Consider the following 14,582-nt stretch of genomic DNA (forward strand, 5'->3'; position numbering starts at 1 on the left):
TTTCAATCTGGTGCTCTAAAAATGGGTTGAAAACAAAATTAGTAGTGAGTGAAACCAGATCAATTTTTTTTAACTATTATTTACTAGATGCATTACTACAAAACTCTTTTGATCACAAACACACAAAACTTAAAAAAAAAAAAACAAGTGATCGACTTAAAACAACACCAAACATGCATTAAGATCTCACAAGATTATGCCTACTAAAGACTCGGTTGATATCTAAATTTTAGAGATTATGGTTAAGAAAACTTTGGCATGCAGACATCTCATATAATACATAATTACATAAATATATTCCAAGATGTAACTAGCCGTCTTCATCGCCGCTAAACCATGATTGAAGAAGCGAATACACGAGCAATGGACCGACAAATGGTGTAAACGGTGGTGGTTTACTGAACGCAACCACTGGGTCTACTGTTTCCTCAGTCTTCTTCATTGTCTCTCTTTCGCTATTGTTCACGTTCTCAAGTTTCTTGGGTATAATGGTTCTCACTACTTTACCTGCTTCTCAGAAAGAAAAAAAAAAAGAAATCACTCTGTTTTATTTTCTTCCACGTGACAAACTGAAACTGTGAAGAATTAAGGTACACGAGTTACCGTGTGATCTTGAAACCGAAAATATTGGTTTGAGCTTGTCTATAGGAGCAGGAAAAGGCCGCATAATATTTGATCTCTCTCTTTCTGAAACATATGAGAAGAGAAAGTCTAATACCTTGAAGAAAATACAAAAGAGAAGACCAAATGAAAAAAAAAAAGAAACAAACATCACAGAGATTAATGCGCAAGATTAAGATGCTGATTATTACCGGTTTCAACAACTGAGCAATATAAATTGAAAGTCACTATTCCTCCGGTTGTAAGAGCTTTTTCTTCAGCGATCGAATACTTGTTTTGAGTTTGGGGAATGTCAGTTAGTTGTAACTAGTAGAGGAAGGAAGGTTTGAGAAGGTCCGGGACTTGGGGAAAAAGTATACACAAATTTATAGAAAATAACAACATATAGTTTTGATCAAAAAAAAAAAACAAAAAAAAACAACATATAGTTTTCATTATTGCAAATTTACCCCATAATTTCAAACAGATCCTAACATCAATCCACGTGGCTTCCGTGCGGTGTTCCACTACCGTTGCTGGAACGAACAATTTGGAAATTACATCAAACTTAAAAACGTTCCAAACCTGTTTGAAATTAATTTGTCGATAATATTTCTAAATGATAAAAAGGCAAGAAAGAAGAATCTAGCATGTTAATTTTATATGATTTGAATTGTGTAAACAAGACTGAAATAAATTTATACAATTAATATTCAAACTAACTTATCAATAATTGTGATCTAATAGTTTAAAATCTGTTTTACTGCTTCTAATTCAGTATATTGTAAACAATTTCAATTTACATGAAAATAAAATTCAGTTTTCTACGTGTCTGAGCTTCAAATTATTATATTCCTTTGTTTCAAAAATAAAAATGTCCAATTCAGTTTACATTGGACATGTGCAAAAGAAGAAGCTCCACTTTCCCAATTACTAAAGAGGAAGCAATAGGAACAATATATGAGAAAAAGCATACTGAAATGCATATTCATATATGAGAAAAACCATACTAAAGATGCATATATATATATATATATATATATATATATATATATATATGTCCATGACTAGAAACCATTTATTCGCCAAGTTGAACAAGTCAACTGCAAATTCAAAACACACGTTTTCGTACATACATATAAATAAGAAGTGTAGAGGTCTAGATAGGGATCAGTAGATTCAGTACACATAAAATACTCACTAGATCACAATACAAACCCTAGTTATATGACTTCATTTTCATTCCTTTACTCCGAACAAGTATCCAAGAGACGAACCTCCACCAGGAACCGACTTAACCTTCGTCGTTGGACGATCCTGAAATTATAATATTCTCTCAACCCACAATTTTTCATATTTGAAAAAGGTACAGAATTTGATTAATTCAGAATATGAAGAAAAATAAAGACTTACTGTGACGAAGTTGCCAGAGTTTTGGCCCTGAGCTCTGTAGTAGTTGTTGTTGTTAGAGATCTTAGGCTTTTGGTCAGATTTGTCGTCGTCGGTGGGATCTATGCCGTATGGTGGTGTAGGCTTTGGGGCAGCCGATGGGAGATTCTTTGGAGTCTCATTGTCTGATCCAAAAAGATAGCCTAGTGAGCTTTGTCCGCCTCCAGAGCTCCCACCTCGGCTCATTATTGATTGAGAGGCTTAATTAGTGATTTATATACCTGTTTATCAAACCCTATAGTTACTAGACTTGTTTAGCTTGATCAGGAAAATGCGATATGTTAAACTATTGATAGAAGAGATAGAGAGAAAAGCTTAAATAGAGATAGCAGGTGGAGATTTTCTAAGATATGATGAGACTAATACTTTCATAGATAATTAAGTAAACATTTAAAATGATGAGTTTAGTAACCTTAACTAAACGTTTATGAATTCGTCTTAAACCTAAAATTTGTTTGTACCTTTTTGAACTTTTAATTATATAGTATTGGTATATTTTGGAACTAAAGTTTAATTTTGTGATATTCTTGGATATTTCAGATAACTTTTTCTAATTTTATAAATGAATAACGCATAATTCATCATCTGAATAAAAATAATTCCAAATATTTGAAATGAAAAAAATTAAACTACATACATATAAGGTAATGTTTTGTATCATCATTAAATTTTAGAGCATCTCCAAGAACAACCTTATTTTAAGGTAAGATAAACCTCAAATTGATAAGGAGTTGCGCAACAAAACTACTTCACTTCGATATAAGGCTGATCATAAGTATGCAAGATTGATGCAGCGTTGGTTTGAAGTCTCAGCTTAATACATAGGAGAATAAGAAACATACTTTACAGCCTTGTAAATTTTTTTAGGCTTCTTACTCTCATGTAAATGTCTATTCCTACCTTGATCAATACATTTAACATTTCATACAAAAAAAAGATAAGCCTCAAATTGAGGTTTGAGGGAGGTGTTCATCAATGGTAAAACCTTAAATCTTTTTTTTTAAATTGTTTGCAATATAGTCCTTAAAATTGATCAAAGTTAATAAAATCTACAAAACTTTATGAATAATAAAACATATATTTAAAAGTATTACAAATAGTATTAACGTTATATTATAATAAATGAGAATTATAAAACACACTAATTAAATCACAAATAAAAGTAATATATCAAATTACTCAATATAAGTTTTTGTAATATTCTTATACAAGATCAATTAATGAATTTTTAAAATAATATTAAAATTTTATTATATATAGGTTAGAAGCTTAAATTTATCGAATCTAACATTTTATATGTAAAATATTTATGAAATATAATAGTATACAGGTTAAAATAATAAATATACAAGTTAACATGGTTATTTGAAAGATACGTTGACGTTTAGTGATTCTTTTCTGTGTCAATATACTTGACGTTTACGGAGTCCAATGCAAATAATGACAGAAGATGATTTTTCTATCCTTGTAATATTATTGTGACTTTTAGCATCCTTATGACTAAATAACTAATCTAAAGCAATTGAAAAGGTTAAAATATAAATTACATCAGTTTTCTTAATGTTCGTGAAAGCTGGAAAACGTCAAATAAAAAAATACGGAGGGAGTAATTGTAGAGACTGAAAAAATATAAAATTTTGAAATGTTCAAAATCTTATAATTTGAGGTTGCTCTTGAAACCTTATATTTAAAGTTTTAATGTTGCTTTTAGAGATGTTCTTAGAACAAGTTACCACTTTTAGCCCAAACAAAGTTCCAACCTTAGAGCAATATTCGAGTGTAATTTTATGTCTGAAAAGACATTAAATGCATGATGAATTTAATAATTTATGGAGGGTGAAGCAAGCGTATACGTAATACTTAAATCAATGTGTTTAATCCTAATAGTCTCATAACTAAAAAATTTTAGCCGTCAAAAGAAAAAGAGAGAGATTTTTCTTTTTAGTTTCAAGCCGATGGCCGGAGGTTTCTATAGCTTCAATATTGGCTTGTTTGATTTACTTTGCTTCTTTTTCTTTGATTTGTTTTACTTTCTATCACTTGGTTTGTTTGATTGTCAATTTATTTTAAATCTGGCAAAGTTTTTTTATTGTTTTTTTGTATGTTTCTTCCAATGGATTTGGTAAGACAAAAACTTCGGTTCAGTTAAACCGTTTAGAAAAGGTAATTGACAGATCTATTGCGGATGGTTGCGACGGGTCCTACCGGCTTCAATCGTTGATGGTTCTTCATTTAAGGGTGATGGAGTTCTTGCTGCAAACTATGGTTACTTGAAAGTTAGCACGAAATTCTATGGAATGGTAATCTCTTTGATTCTATTATTTTCAATAGAGCAATATAAAGAGTTGTCTCGTCTCGGTGACACCTACTAGAGTATTAAAAAGAGAGTGGCAATCGTTCCCAATTCAGTTTGAAACGTGGTGGTTTTGGATTAATATAAAGATTATCTCCCTTGAGATTCAACTATTCCAAAAGTAAATATGGAGCTTTTATATGAAAAATCTTTGGTCATCCACAAAAGATAGATTTCTGTTAGATTACTTTGGATCCCTACTGGTGTATCATTTTTCTATATTTATTTTGCTAGTTCTCATTGTTTAGAATTTTTTGCATAGAAGGCTTAATAATATAATCGAAAAAAAAAATCTTTAAATGTGTTTGATAGCTCCATAACACATTTTTAACAACAACAAAAATATTCAGATTTATGAGGGAAAAAATTCCAAAATGACTTCATAATTAATTTAAAAAAAAGAAGAAATCAAAACGCTTTGCGATTTCTAGACTCTAACATGTTACTCCATATGTTTCATTTTAATTATCGTTTTAGATTTTGACACACAGATTAAAAAATATTTAATTTTTCAAATTTTCAAAATTAATGTATCATTACCAATACATCTAAACCATATTTCAACTAATAAAAAAATATATTAGAATATAAAACCAATAAATTATGCATTGAAGTTATAAACCAATATTTATTTTGAAACAAAAATTTTATCCTGCAATAACAACTAAATTGAAACAGAAAGAGTAAGGGACTGTTTGTTTCATCATCTTTCATCTCCATCCAAATGATTCATTTGTATGATCTATCGAGATGATCCATTCAGCTATCTGTGACTGTTTGTTTGTCCATCCAGATAGCTAATCTAGATGAATCATCTAAATAGATCTTATGTTTGTTTATTTATTTTTATTTTCATCCAAAAGAGTTTAGTAAATCAATTACCTAAATACCCTTGTGTTGATTTAATCTTATGTTAAAATTTTTACAATAATAACTTCTAATAAACAAAAAAAATTGATAAACATGTATTTGAAAAAAAAACTAAATTAAAAAGAGTATTAATAATAAACCGACTGTAACTTCGGTTTAGGCGGAAAACAAGATTTTTGGTTATGACGGGAAAATGGAATTTTTTTATTATGACGGGAAAACAAAAAATTTCGATTTTGGCGGAAAAATACAATTTTTGGTTTCGGCGAGAAAACGCATTTTGTGCTTTTGGCGGGAAAATACGTTTTTGACGGAAAAACGTATTTTTGTAGTTTTGGTGGGAAAATACGGTTTCGGCGGGAAACCACATTTTGCGGTTTTAGCGGGAAAATGAGATTTTTTGGTTTAAGCGGGAGAAAACGTTTTTCGGTTTTGGCGGAAAAATACAATTTTCGGTTTTGGCAAGAAAATACGTTTTGTAATTTTGGTGAGAAAACGCGTTTTTGCGGTTTTGGCAGAAAAACGAGATTTTCGGTTTTTGGCAGGAAAACACGTTTTTTGGTTTTGGCGTGAAAACAAGATTTTTCAGTTTTGGCAGAAAAAAGACAATTTTCGGTTTTGGCGATAAAAAACGTTATACGATTTTGGCGGGAAAACGTGTTTCTGCGGTTTTGGCGGAAAACAAGTTTTTGTAGTTTTGGCATGAAAAGGCGATTTTTTTGGGTTTCCCGAAAATTTGTTTTGGCGGAAAAATATTTTTTTGCGGTTTTCGCGGGAAAATGCGTTTTGGCGGGAAAACATGTTTTGCGGTTTTCACGAGAAAACGTGTCTTGCAGTTTTAACGGGAAATGTATTTTGTTGAGAAAACACATTTTTTGGTGTTGGCGGAAAAACACGTTCTGGCGGGAAATCACCTTTTGTGGTTTTGGCGGGAAAAAAATATTTTTTTGTGTTTTAGCAGAAAAATGTGTTTTGGGGTTTTGGCGTGAAAACACGTTTTTGTGATTTTGGCATGAAAACACGGTTTTGCGATTTTTTGCGGGAAACACGTTTTTGCAATTTCTGTAGGAAAACATGTTTTTGCAATTTTGTCTGGAATGCGTTTTTAGGGTTTTGGCGTGAAGAATTCGTTTTTAGGTTTTCGCGTGAAAATGTGTTTTTTGTGATTTTGTCAGTTTCGTGTGTGACAATGATATTATGTTTAGGTTTGTAATTTGCGAATTACATCAGAGGTATAATAGACACTATACTATATTGAATGGTCCAAATTGGTTCAGTTGAATGGACTTTAAAATTAAGCCTAAATTTTCGAAAGTCATCTTGATGATCAATCTGGATGAGTTGCACTTTTAGTGTTTAAACGAACAAAACTCTTATCTCCATATAGATGGCTCATCCGGATGGAAAAACGAGCGGACCCTAATAGTTTTGTAGTTTAGACATATCACTGGTTTCTTATACACTCGCAAATTTCAATCAAAAGAACGGAAAGAACAACAAAATGTAAAGTCAAGGAATAGACAAGATTGAAGAAGAATTATGAACTTAACTGATGGCATTTTAAATAGTGTCTGGGCCAGGTGATGCACTATCAATCCACTATGAATATCGGATGCAAAATTACATAGTTTTAATATTATTGTTACAAAAAAAAAAATCATTGTTACATAAAATATCAAATAACTAATCATAGTAAAATACTAAAATATCAATGAAAAGAGTTTAAATATCGATGTTCTGTCTTATCTACAAATCGGGGATGCAAACTAATTATAAGAGCATCGACTGTAATGTAAAGTTCTCAATTTAGAATCTTTCACTTAAACTACGATAAATAAATATCTCAAATGATGAAATACTCATTCAAAAATATTTCAAAACAATTTTTTTGAGATACTTTTGAATGAATATACTTTGAAATATTTTTAGATTAAATGAGTATATATACTTTGAAATATTTTTGGATGAATATTTCAATCCTCAAGGCACATGCATTTCAGAGTCTTAGTTGAGTTGTAATGTTTACTAGATTTTGACCCGTGCAACCGCACGGGTGTTTGTTTTCACTTTTCTATACATAAATTATTGTTTTAGAACATAAGTAGTATATATTTTAATGTTAATCATATACTTAAATATTTATATAACTATTTCAAATACAATAATTTTATAATTTACATGTTATAATTAATTAATTGTTTAAGCAAATTAATATATTCATGAGAAAATATATTTAAAAAATATTTTGTATTTAATTTATGCTAAACTCTGACCCGTATTTCAAAACTGGATTTCTTTTTACCAATATTTTTATGCTTATTCATTTTAGATAATTTTTTATTTGTATATATAAAAGTGTAAGATATATTAATTTTTAGACATGTATTATATAGTTTGTTAATTTTAAGCCGTTCTATCATCATATTATATTTTAAATAAATAGTTTATATTTATGAAAATAAAATTTATAAATTTATCAATTGAATATAATTTTATCATATTTATTTTAGTATAATAATTTTATTTTAACATGATCATGACTATAAAAGTAGATAAAATAGGATATAATTTATTTATTTTCATTTCTAAACGATATCTTAAAATACATTAAGTTATTGTTTAAATATTACACAGATTTATTAGAATTTTTAAAATATAATATATAAATATATATCTTATCTATTAAAATAGAAGTCATGACTTAGTTCATGTGTGTTTTTTTTTATTTGGACCACCCCTTAGAAAGTTGTTCAAATTATATTTTTATAAATATATGAATTATTTTTAATTATTTTTTAAAAAATCAAATAGATATTCCTATATTTTCTCTGAAATTGTATATGAATAAAATCTTTTCATATCTTTTTATTACAATATAAATATATTATTCATTTTCATTAAAATAAACCTTTTAAATATTTAATTAATTTCGTATTTATTTAGATAAATGTAAATTTCATTTTTCACCTAATATTTTTTATAAAATATTTGTTAATTTCTTTTTTTTTTTATTTAAAATTTAATGTATATTTAATTTTCAATAAAAAACTTTTTAAATATCTAATTAATTTTGTAATTATAACTAAAATCATGTAGAATTTTGTATTAAATTCGTGATATTAATTTAGTATAATACTTTTCAATTAAAATTTTGATCATTTAACAATAATATATTTCAATTCAGAATTTTCTATCACATAATATAAAATATGCTATCACTGAATTTTTTTTTTTTAAAAGTTATTGTATGTGTACTATAAAGTTGTTGTATTTTAAAATATTATATCAAACAATATAATTGTAAATATTACAATTAGTCATGTAAAGCAGATAATTATGTGTGTATAAATAAAAATAATCACCCGCACGGTTGTGCGGGTCAAGATCTAGTTATATTTAAAATGAAAATGTAACTTATATATTAAAACAGAAGTCACAACCTTGATTCATGTGTGATTTTTTTAAAAATGGACCTAATGGACCTATTCATAGAAATTCTAACTATATTTTAATTCAGACTAATAATAAATATAATTTTTAAAATATTTTAATCATAGTATCTTTTGATATCTTTTCATTTTAAATATAAATATATTTATTTTAAAATTCTAACAAATCTGTTTAAAAAGATTTTTACAAGATCTTCATTTTCAAAATTATATTTAAATATTTTCACTAATTTTGAAATTAGTTTAAAATATTATTATACATTCATATATTCAGTTATATAAAATGAAAAATAAAAAAAATCTACAATATTTTAGTTATTATATAATCATAATCAATCATACTAAAATAAAATTATTATATTGAGCTAAATATAATAAAATTGTATTAAATTTATATATATTTATATATTTTATTTTCATAATTATAAAATATTTATGTTCAAAAATAAAATCTAATATGTTGGTAAGATGGGTTAACATTATCAAACTATATAATACATGTATAAAAATTAACATGTATTTCTTTAAAGTTAATAATATAAAATCTTTGTAACTACTTTAATCATAATATATTTTAATTTTAAATATAATATATATTTATATATTATATTTTAAAAATTATAATAAATCTGTGTAATATTTAAACAATAACTTAATGTATTTTAAGTTATCGTTTAGAAATGAAAATAAATAAATTATATCTTATTTTATCTACTTTTATAGTCATGATCATGTTAAAATATAATTATTATACTAAAATAAATATGATAAAATTATATTCAATTGATAAATTTATAAATTTTATTTTCATAAATATAAACTATTTATTTAAAATATATTATGATGATAGAACGTTTTAAAATTAGCAAACTATATAATACATGTCTAAAAATTAACATATCTTACACTTTTATATATACAATAATAAATTATCTAAAATGAATAAGCATAAAAATATTGGTAAAAAGAAATCCAGTTTTGAAATACGGGTCAGAATTTAGCATAAATTAAATACAAAATATTTTTTTAAATATATTTTCTCATGAATATATTAATTTGCTTAATAACTAAATGCAAATACAATAAGATAAATATATAATAAGAAGTGACAAATACATAAGGTTTAAACAATTAATTAATTATAACATGTAAATTATAAAATTATTGTATTTGAAATAGTTATATAAATATTTAAGTATATGATTAATATTAAAAATATATACCATTTATGTTCTAAAACAGTAATTTACGTATAGAAAAGTGAAAACAAACACCCGTGCGGTTGCACGGGTCAAAATCTAGTTATGATTAAAGTAGTTACAAAGATTTTATATTATTAACTTTAAAGAAATACATGTTAATTTTTATACATGTATTATATAGTTTGATAATGTTAACCCATCTTACCAACATATTAGATTTTATTTTTGAACATAAATATTTTATAATTACAAAAATAAAATATATAAATATATAAATTTAATATAATTTTATTAAGCTTAATATAATAATTTTATTTTAATATGATTGATTATGATTATATAATAACTAAAATATTATAGATTTTTTTTTATTTTTCATTTTATATAACTGAATATATTAATGTATAGTAATATTTTAAACTGATTTCAAAATTAGTGAAAATATTTAAATATAATTTCAAAAATGAAGATCTTGTAAAAATATTTTAAAACAGATTTGTTAGAATTTTAAAATAAATATATTTATATTTAAAATGAAAAGATATCAAAAGATACTATCATTAAAATATTTTAAAAATTATATTTATTATTAGTCTGAATTAAAATATAGTATGAATTTCTATGAATAGGTCCATTAGGTCCAGTAGAGTTTGCACACAAAAAAAAAGGTCCATTAGGTCCATTTTTAAAAAAAATCACACATGAATAAGGTTATGACTTCTGTTTTAATATATAAGATGACAAAAAAAAGGCACATGCATTTATTTTATTTTAAACTTTGATAGAAGCTGTAAATTAAAAATCCTTCCTTAGAGATGTTTTTAAATAACAGAATACTATTTTTTAGAAACAACAGAATAAAAACTTGCACTTAGTATTAGTAAAACTTTATAATAGCTGGATATCAACTCGGTTAAACCCATGGTTCTAAAATTGGTCTAACCGGAGCGTAGACTTCCGCCTATGCGGCAAATCGGTCTTAGCCGAACTATTTTTTTAAGCCTGATTTATACGAATGAAAGTGGTTTAAACCTTTTAAAATCAGTTTAAACCGTTTCAAATCGGTTTAAATTTGTTAAATTAAGTAATCATGGTAGTACAAATCCATAAATTTATCTATTTTTTTGTTTTATATATTTAATTTTGATAATTTATACAAATAATTTTATAATTAAATCTAATAACAAAAATATCTTATATAAATGTAATATATATATATAATAAATCAATAATTTGTTAACGCCTAGACCCATTTAAGTTCCGTATAATCCATCTAATCGATAATCTTCTACAAAGCGTCCACTTATCGCTTACCGATTTCTTGAATCAATACTATTAAAAGGGAAGGAGTATTAAAAAATCTACTTATGAAAGTTGTTTGGACCCTTTTATTTAATTCATTATTTTTTTGTCTTACCTTAAATTTAGACTAACAATATGTTACCATATATTTCTCTAACAATAATTTATTCAATTCTTTTATTTATTCAAATCTCACTCCTAAATCCTAACTATTCCTAATACTATATTTACCATTTTGATTTTTAGTCGTAAAAGCATTGAAACTAATATTTTATATTATCACTTTTATCATATAATATATGATTTAAAGCAAGAGAAGTTACACGACATATATGTGTACATTCTAACTTCCTCTTTTCTTTATAATAAAGTAATCATATCATATATAAACTTTTCCACTAAAATCCCATATCATATACTAAACTTTCAACCGTCTATAGTTTGATAGATATTATTCTCATATTTAAAAATTAGTTTTCTGAATATTCATGTTACCTTCAAAAATGTAGAAATTCATTGGTTCTGTTAAAGCTAACCCGACTTCACGATATCAATATTGATTATTCACAATTTTAAAAATTATTGGTTTAGATATTATACTTTTATATACTTTTCACTTAAAAATGAATCAAAACTATTAAAAGGGAAGTTATTGGAGTCATGTATAACTATTTATTATTTTTTTGGTGATACCATTAATCATTCTAACCATACAATATTTTAAATATTTTTAACAGATCCTAATATTATTTTTTATGATACATTTTCTAAGAAAAATATTTCATCAACAATGTTTTTGTACAATAATGTACTTGAAACTCTAAACAAATACCCAAAAAATTCAAAAACCTAAAAATTCAAAATCTTATCCGAAATCTGACATGATGAACTGAAAAATACCCAAACTTTTATTCAAATAACCAAATTTTTTTTAATTTGAAAATTTACCTGAAATCAAAAACTATAATCGTAAACCAAAAACCTAGAAAAATATCCATAATACCGGAAACATATTCGAAATATTCAAATATACCTAATAAACACAACATATTTATGATCGGATCTAGGGTAGGACCCATACTCAAACAAAAACCTGCGGGTCCAAAAAAAACAATAGGTTATTTTCTCTGGACCTGAACTAAACCTATATTTTCGGGTCGGTTCGTTTTTATTTTGATCCGGATATAATTTTCATACCTAAAAGAAACTTTTACGTAAAAGTGTATATATAAAAATTCAAATAAACTAATTCATAGATTATATAACTTTTAAAAATTATATTTTTCGATATAATAAAACTTTGTATTATAATATAATCCAATAAATCCGCGCTTTCCAAGCGCGGATCAAAATCTAGTATCAGTTAAAACTGACACTTTTATGAGTTTATTCATGATAAAATTGGTCATCTTTTAAATCAACAGAACCATGTGGGTTGGGTCGATTTTTTTTAATTAATTTTTTTTGTTTTCCATCTCATTCTTTTATCATTTAGTGAAAGGGTGGATTAAAAATATCAAGGATCTTAAAATAGTGGGGTTAAATCGAAGAGTATGATTGCAACTTACAAGATATGATATTGCCTTCTCTAAATGGGAAAATAATAACCAAAGAAAAATTACTAAATATATATGTACTAAACCATCATTTCCTAATAGGACCTTCATTGTTTATATTGATGATTGTGTTTGGAATTATTTTAAGTTTGTGTTTATAAATAACCAAAGTTTTATTTGTAATTGATGGTTTTATATAACCTACATACATGTGATGAATACAAATAAAATTTTAAAATAACGAAACGAAAACTAAAAGCCTATTATGAATACAAGTAAAATTTTAAAATAACGAACAGAAAACTAAAAACCTATTATGAAGAATGGTAAATAAAAAAAATAAATATATTGGGCAAACTGAACTATATTTCAGATAGTTTTTAGCCGCTTTAAACATATTCTTGTTCAAATATCCATTTCAAACAGCTATTTCATACGCATATTCCTTGTTTGATAATTGAAAGCGTTTTGCACCCAACTACTTTCAAGTTTCAACCCGTCTTTAAATATGCTTTCAATCAAGGCATATTTAAAATAACCGAAAATTTTATATTTGAATATCCCCCAACTTTAGACGGCTACACATTAATCTAAAAGCAACTAAAAACCGTCCGCATAAAATTGTTTGGTAATAATTTCCAAAACATATATTAAAAGCATATGATGGAACCGTACAAATGAATTTAAGTTTTGTCCACTACGATTAGTTGAGTTGGAAGGGCGCTAGTAGGACATCTATAGCAATGAGCCACAGCCACTCCACCATTTGTATTATTAATATATAAGTTGAACTTAACACTTAACGTAATTTCTAGGTAGATATCCTTAATCCACCTAATTAGTCTTTATTAAAGCCACTTTAACCACCTAATTGCTCTATATTTAAAATCAAGAGTCAAGCCATATATCATGTCACATTTACGGAAAAATGTCACATGTTTAGATTCTTTTAAATGCAAATAAGATATTTTACATAAAAAACATATATTTTTAGTTTGATTTTAAAATCATATAGGAGATGAAAAGAATAAAAAATGACATCATGTAAAATGATTAATTACATAAATTAAATGGGAGAAAACAAACTATTTTTGTTTCTAGCAAAATAAACCAAATAATTACATAAATTAAATGGGAGAAAACAAACTATTTTTGTTTCTAGCAAAATAAACCAAATTATTTGATAATTCCTCCATTTCGCTTTAACAGGTGTTTTAAGATTTTTTTATTTAGTTTAAGTGATGTTTTCACAAAAAAAATTTTCAAAAACTACTGGTTTATCTTGTTTGTATAAAAATAACAATAACTACCGGTTATTCAACTAATAAAAAGTTATACTGCAGAAAACAAATGGTTATAACATCAAATTACATTAATTATTTACATAAAATTTCAATGTTTTCAAAATTTTATGTAAATAGTTAATTACAGTATAATTTTTGATTAGTTGAATTACCGGTAGTTATTATTGTTTTAATACAAACGAGATTGTTTGTATTAAAACTAGCAAGTTTTTGGTTGGAATGTAAAACAATTAAAAGTCTATTATTTTAAAGAGTATGTTAAATTTAAATTATTCCGTAAAATTATTGACACAAATGGCAATAAATACGTTTCCACAGTACATTTTAAGCTCTCTTAAATGTAAAATAAAAATATTACTGAAAACGTGTTCCATCTCTACGTGATAAATGAGAGAAAAAATAGACTAACTAAAATGCTGACATGCCAATTTTTGATGTGGCAAATATAAGCCCGACCAATGCTTATTTAAATTCCAACAGTGCCGAGAGAAGAATAG

The 14,582-nt window shown here is 25.8% G+C and overlaps 2 protein-coding genes across 3 annotated transcripts; both read right to left on the reverse strand.

Annotated features, from left to right (window-relative positions):
- Positions 1-259: 259 nt before the first annotated feature.
- LOC103834282 lies at positions 260-1,617 on the reverse strand. 2 transcript variants are annotated; one of them, XM_033277061.1, is made up of 3 exons: positions 813-1,617; positions 604-718; positions 260-507 (listed from the first exon to the last, which is right to left on the reverse strand). In XM_033277061.1, exons 2-3 carry the CDS (start codon positions 665-667, stop codon positions 311-313), a joined length of 261 nt encoding a protein of 86 aa, XP_033132952.1. In that variant the 5' UTR covers positions 668-718; positions 813-1,617; the 3' UTR covers positions 260-310. The 2 variants fall into 2 exon arrangements, with proteins under 2 accessions (XP_033132952.1, XP_009108604.1); XM_009110356.2 differs by having other exon boundaries at positions 604-687; positions 813-1,611.
- Positions 1,618-1,652: 35 nt separating this feature from the next.
- On the reverse strand, positions 1,653-2,505 carry LOC103834284 (protein SPIRAL1-like 5). The gene is made up of 2 exons (XM_009110357.3): positions 2,014-2,505; positions 1,653-1,917 (listed from the first exon to the last, which is right to left on the reverse strand). The coding sequence occupies exons 1-2, from the start codon at positions 2,233-2,235 to the stop codon at positions 1,840-1,842; spliced, it is 300 nt and encodes a 99-aa protein (XP_009108605.1). The 5' UTR covers positions 2,236-2,505; the 3' UTR covers positions 1,653-1,839.
- Positions 2,506-14,582: the final 12,077 nt, after the last annotated feature.

The sequence above is a fragment of the Brassica rapa genome, chromosome A08, assembly GCF_000309985.2.
Source record: "Brassica rapa cultivar Chiifu-401-42 chromosome A08, CAAS_Brap_v3.01, whole genome shotgun sequence".
NCBI lineage: Eukaryota > Viridiplantae > Streptophyta > Magnoliopsida > Brassicales > Brassicaceae > Brassica > Brassica rapa.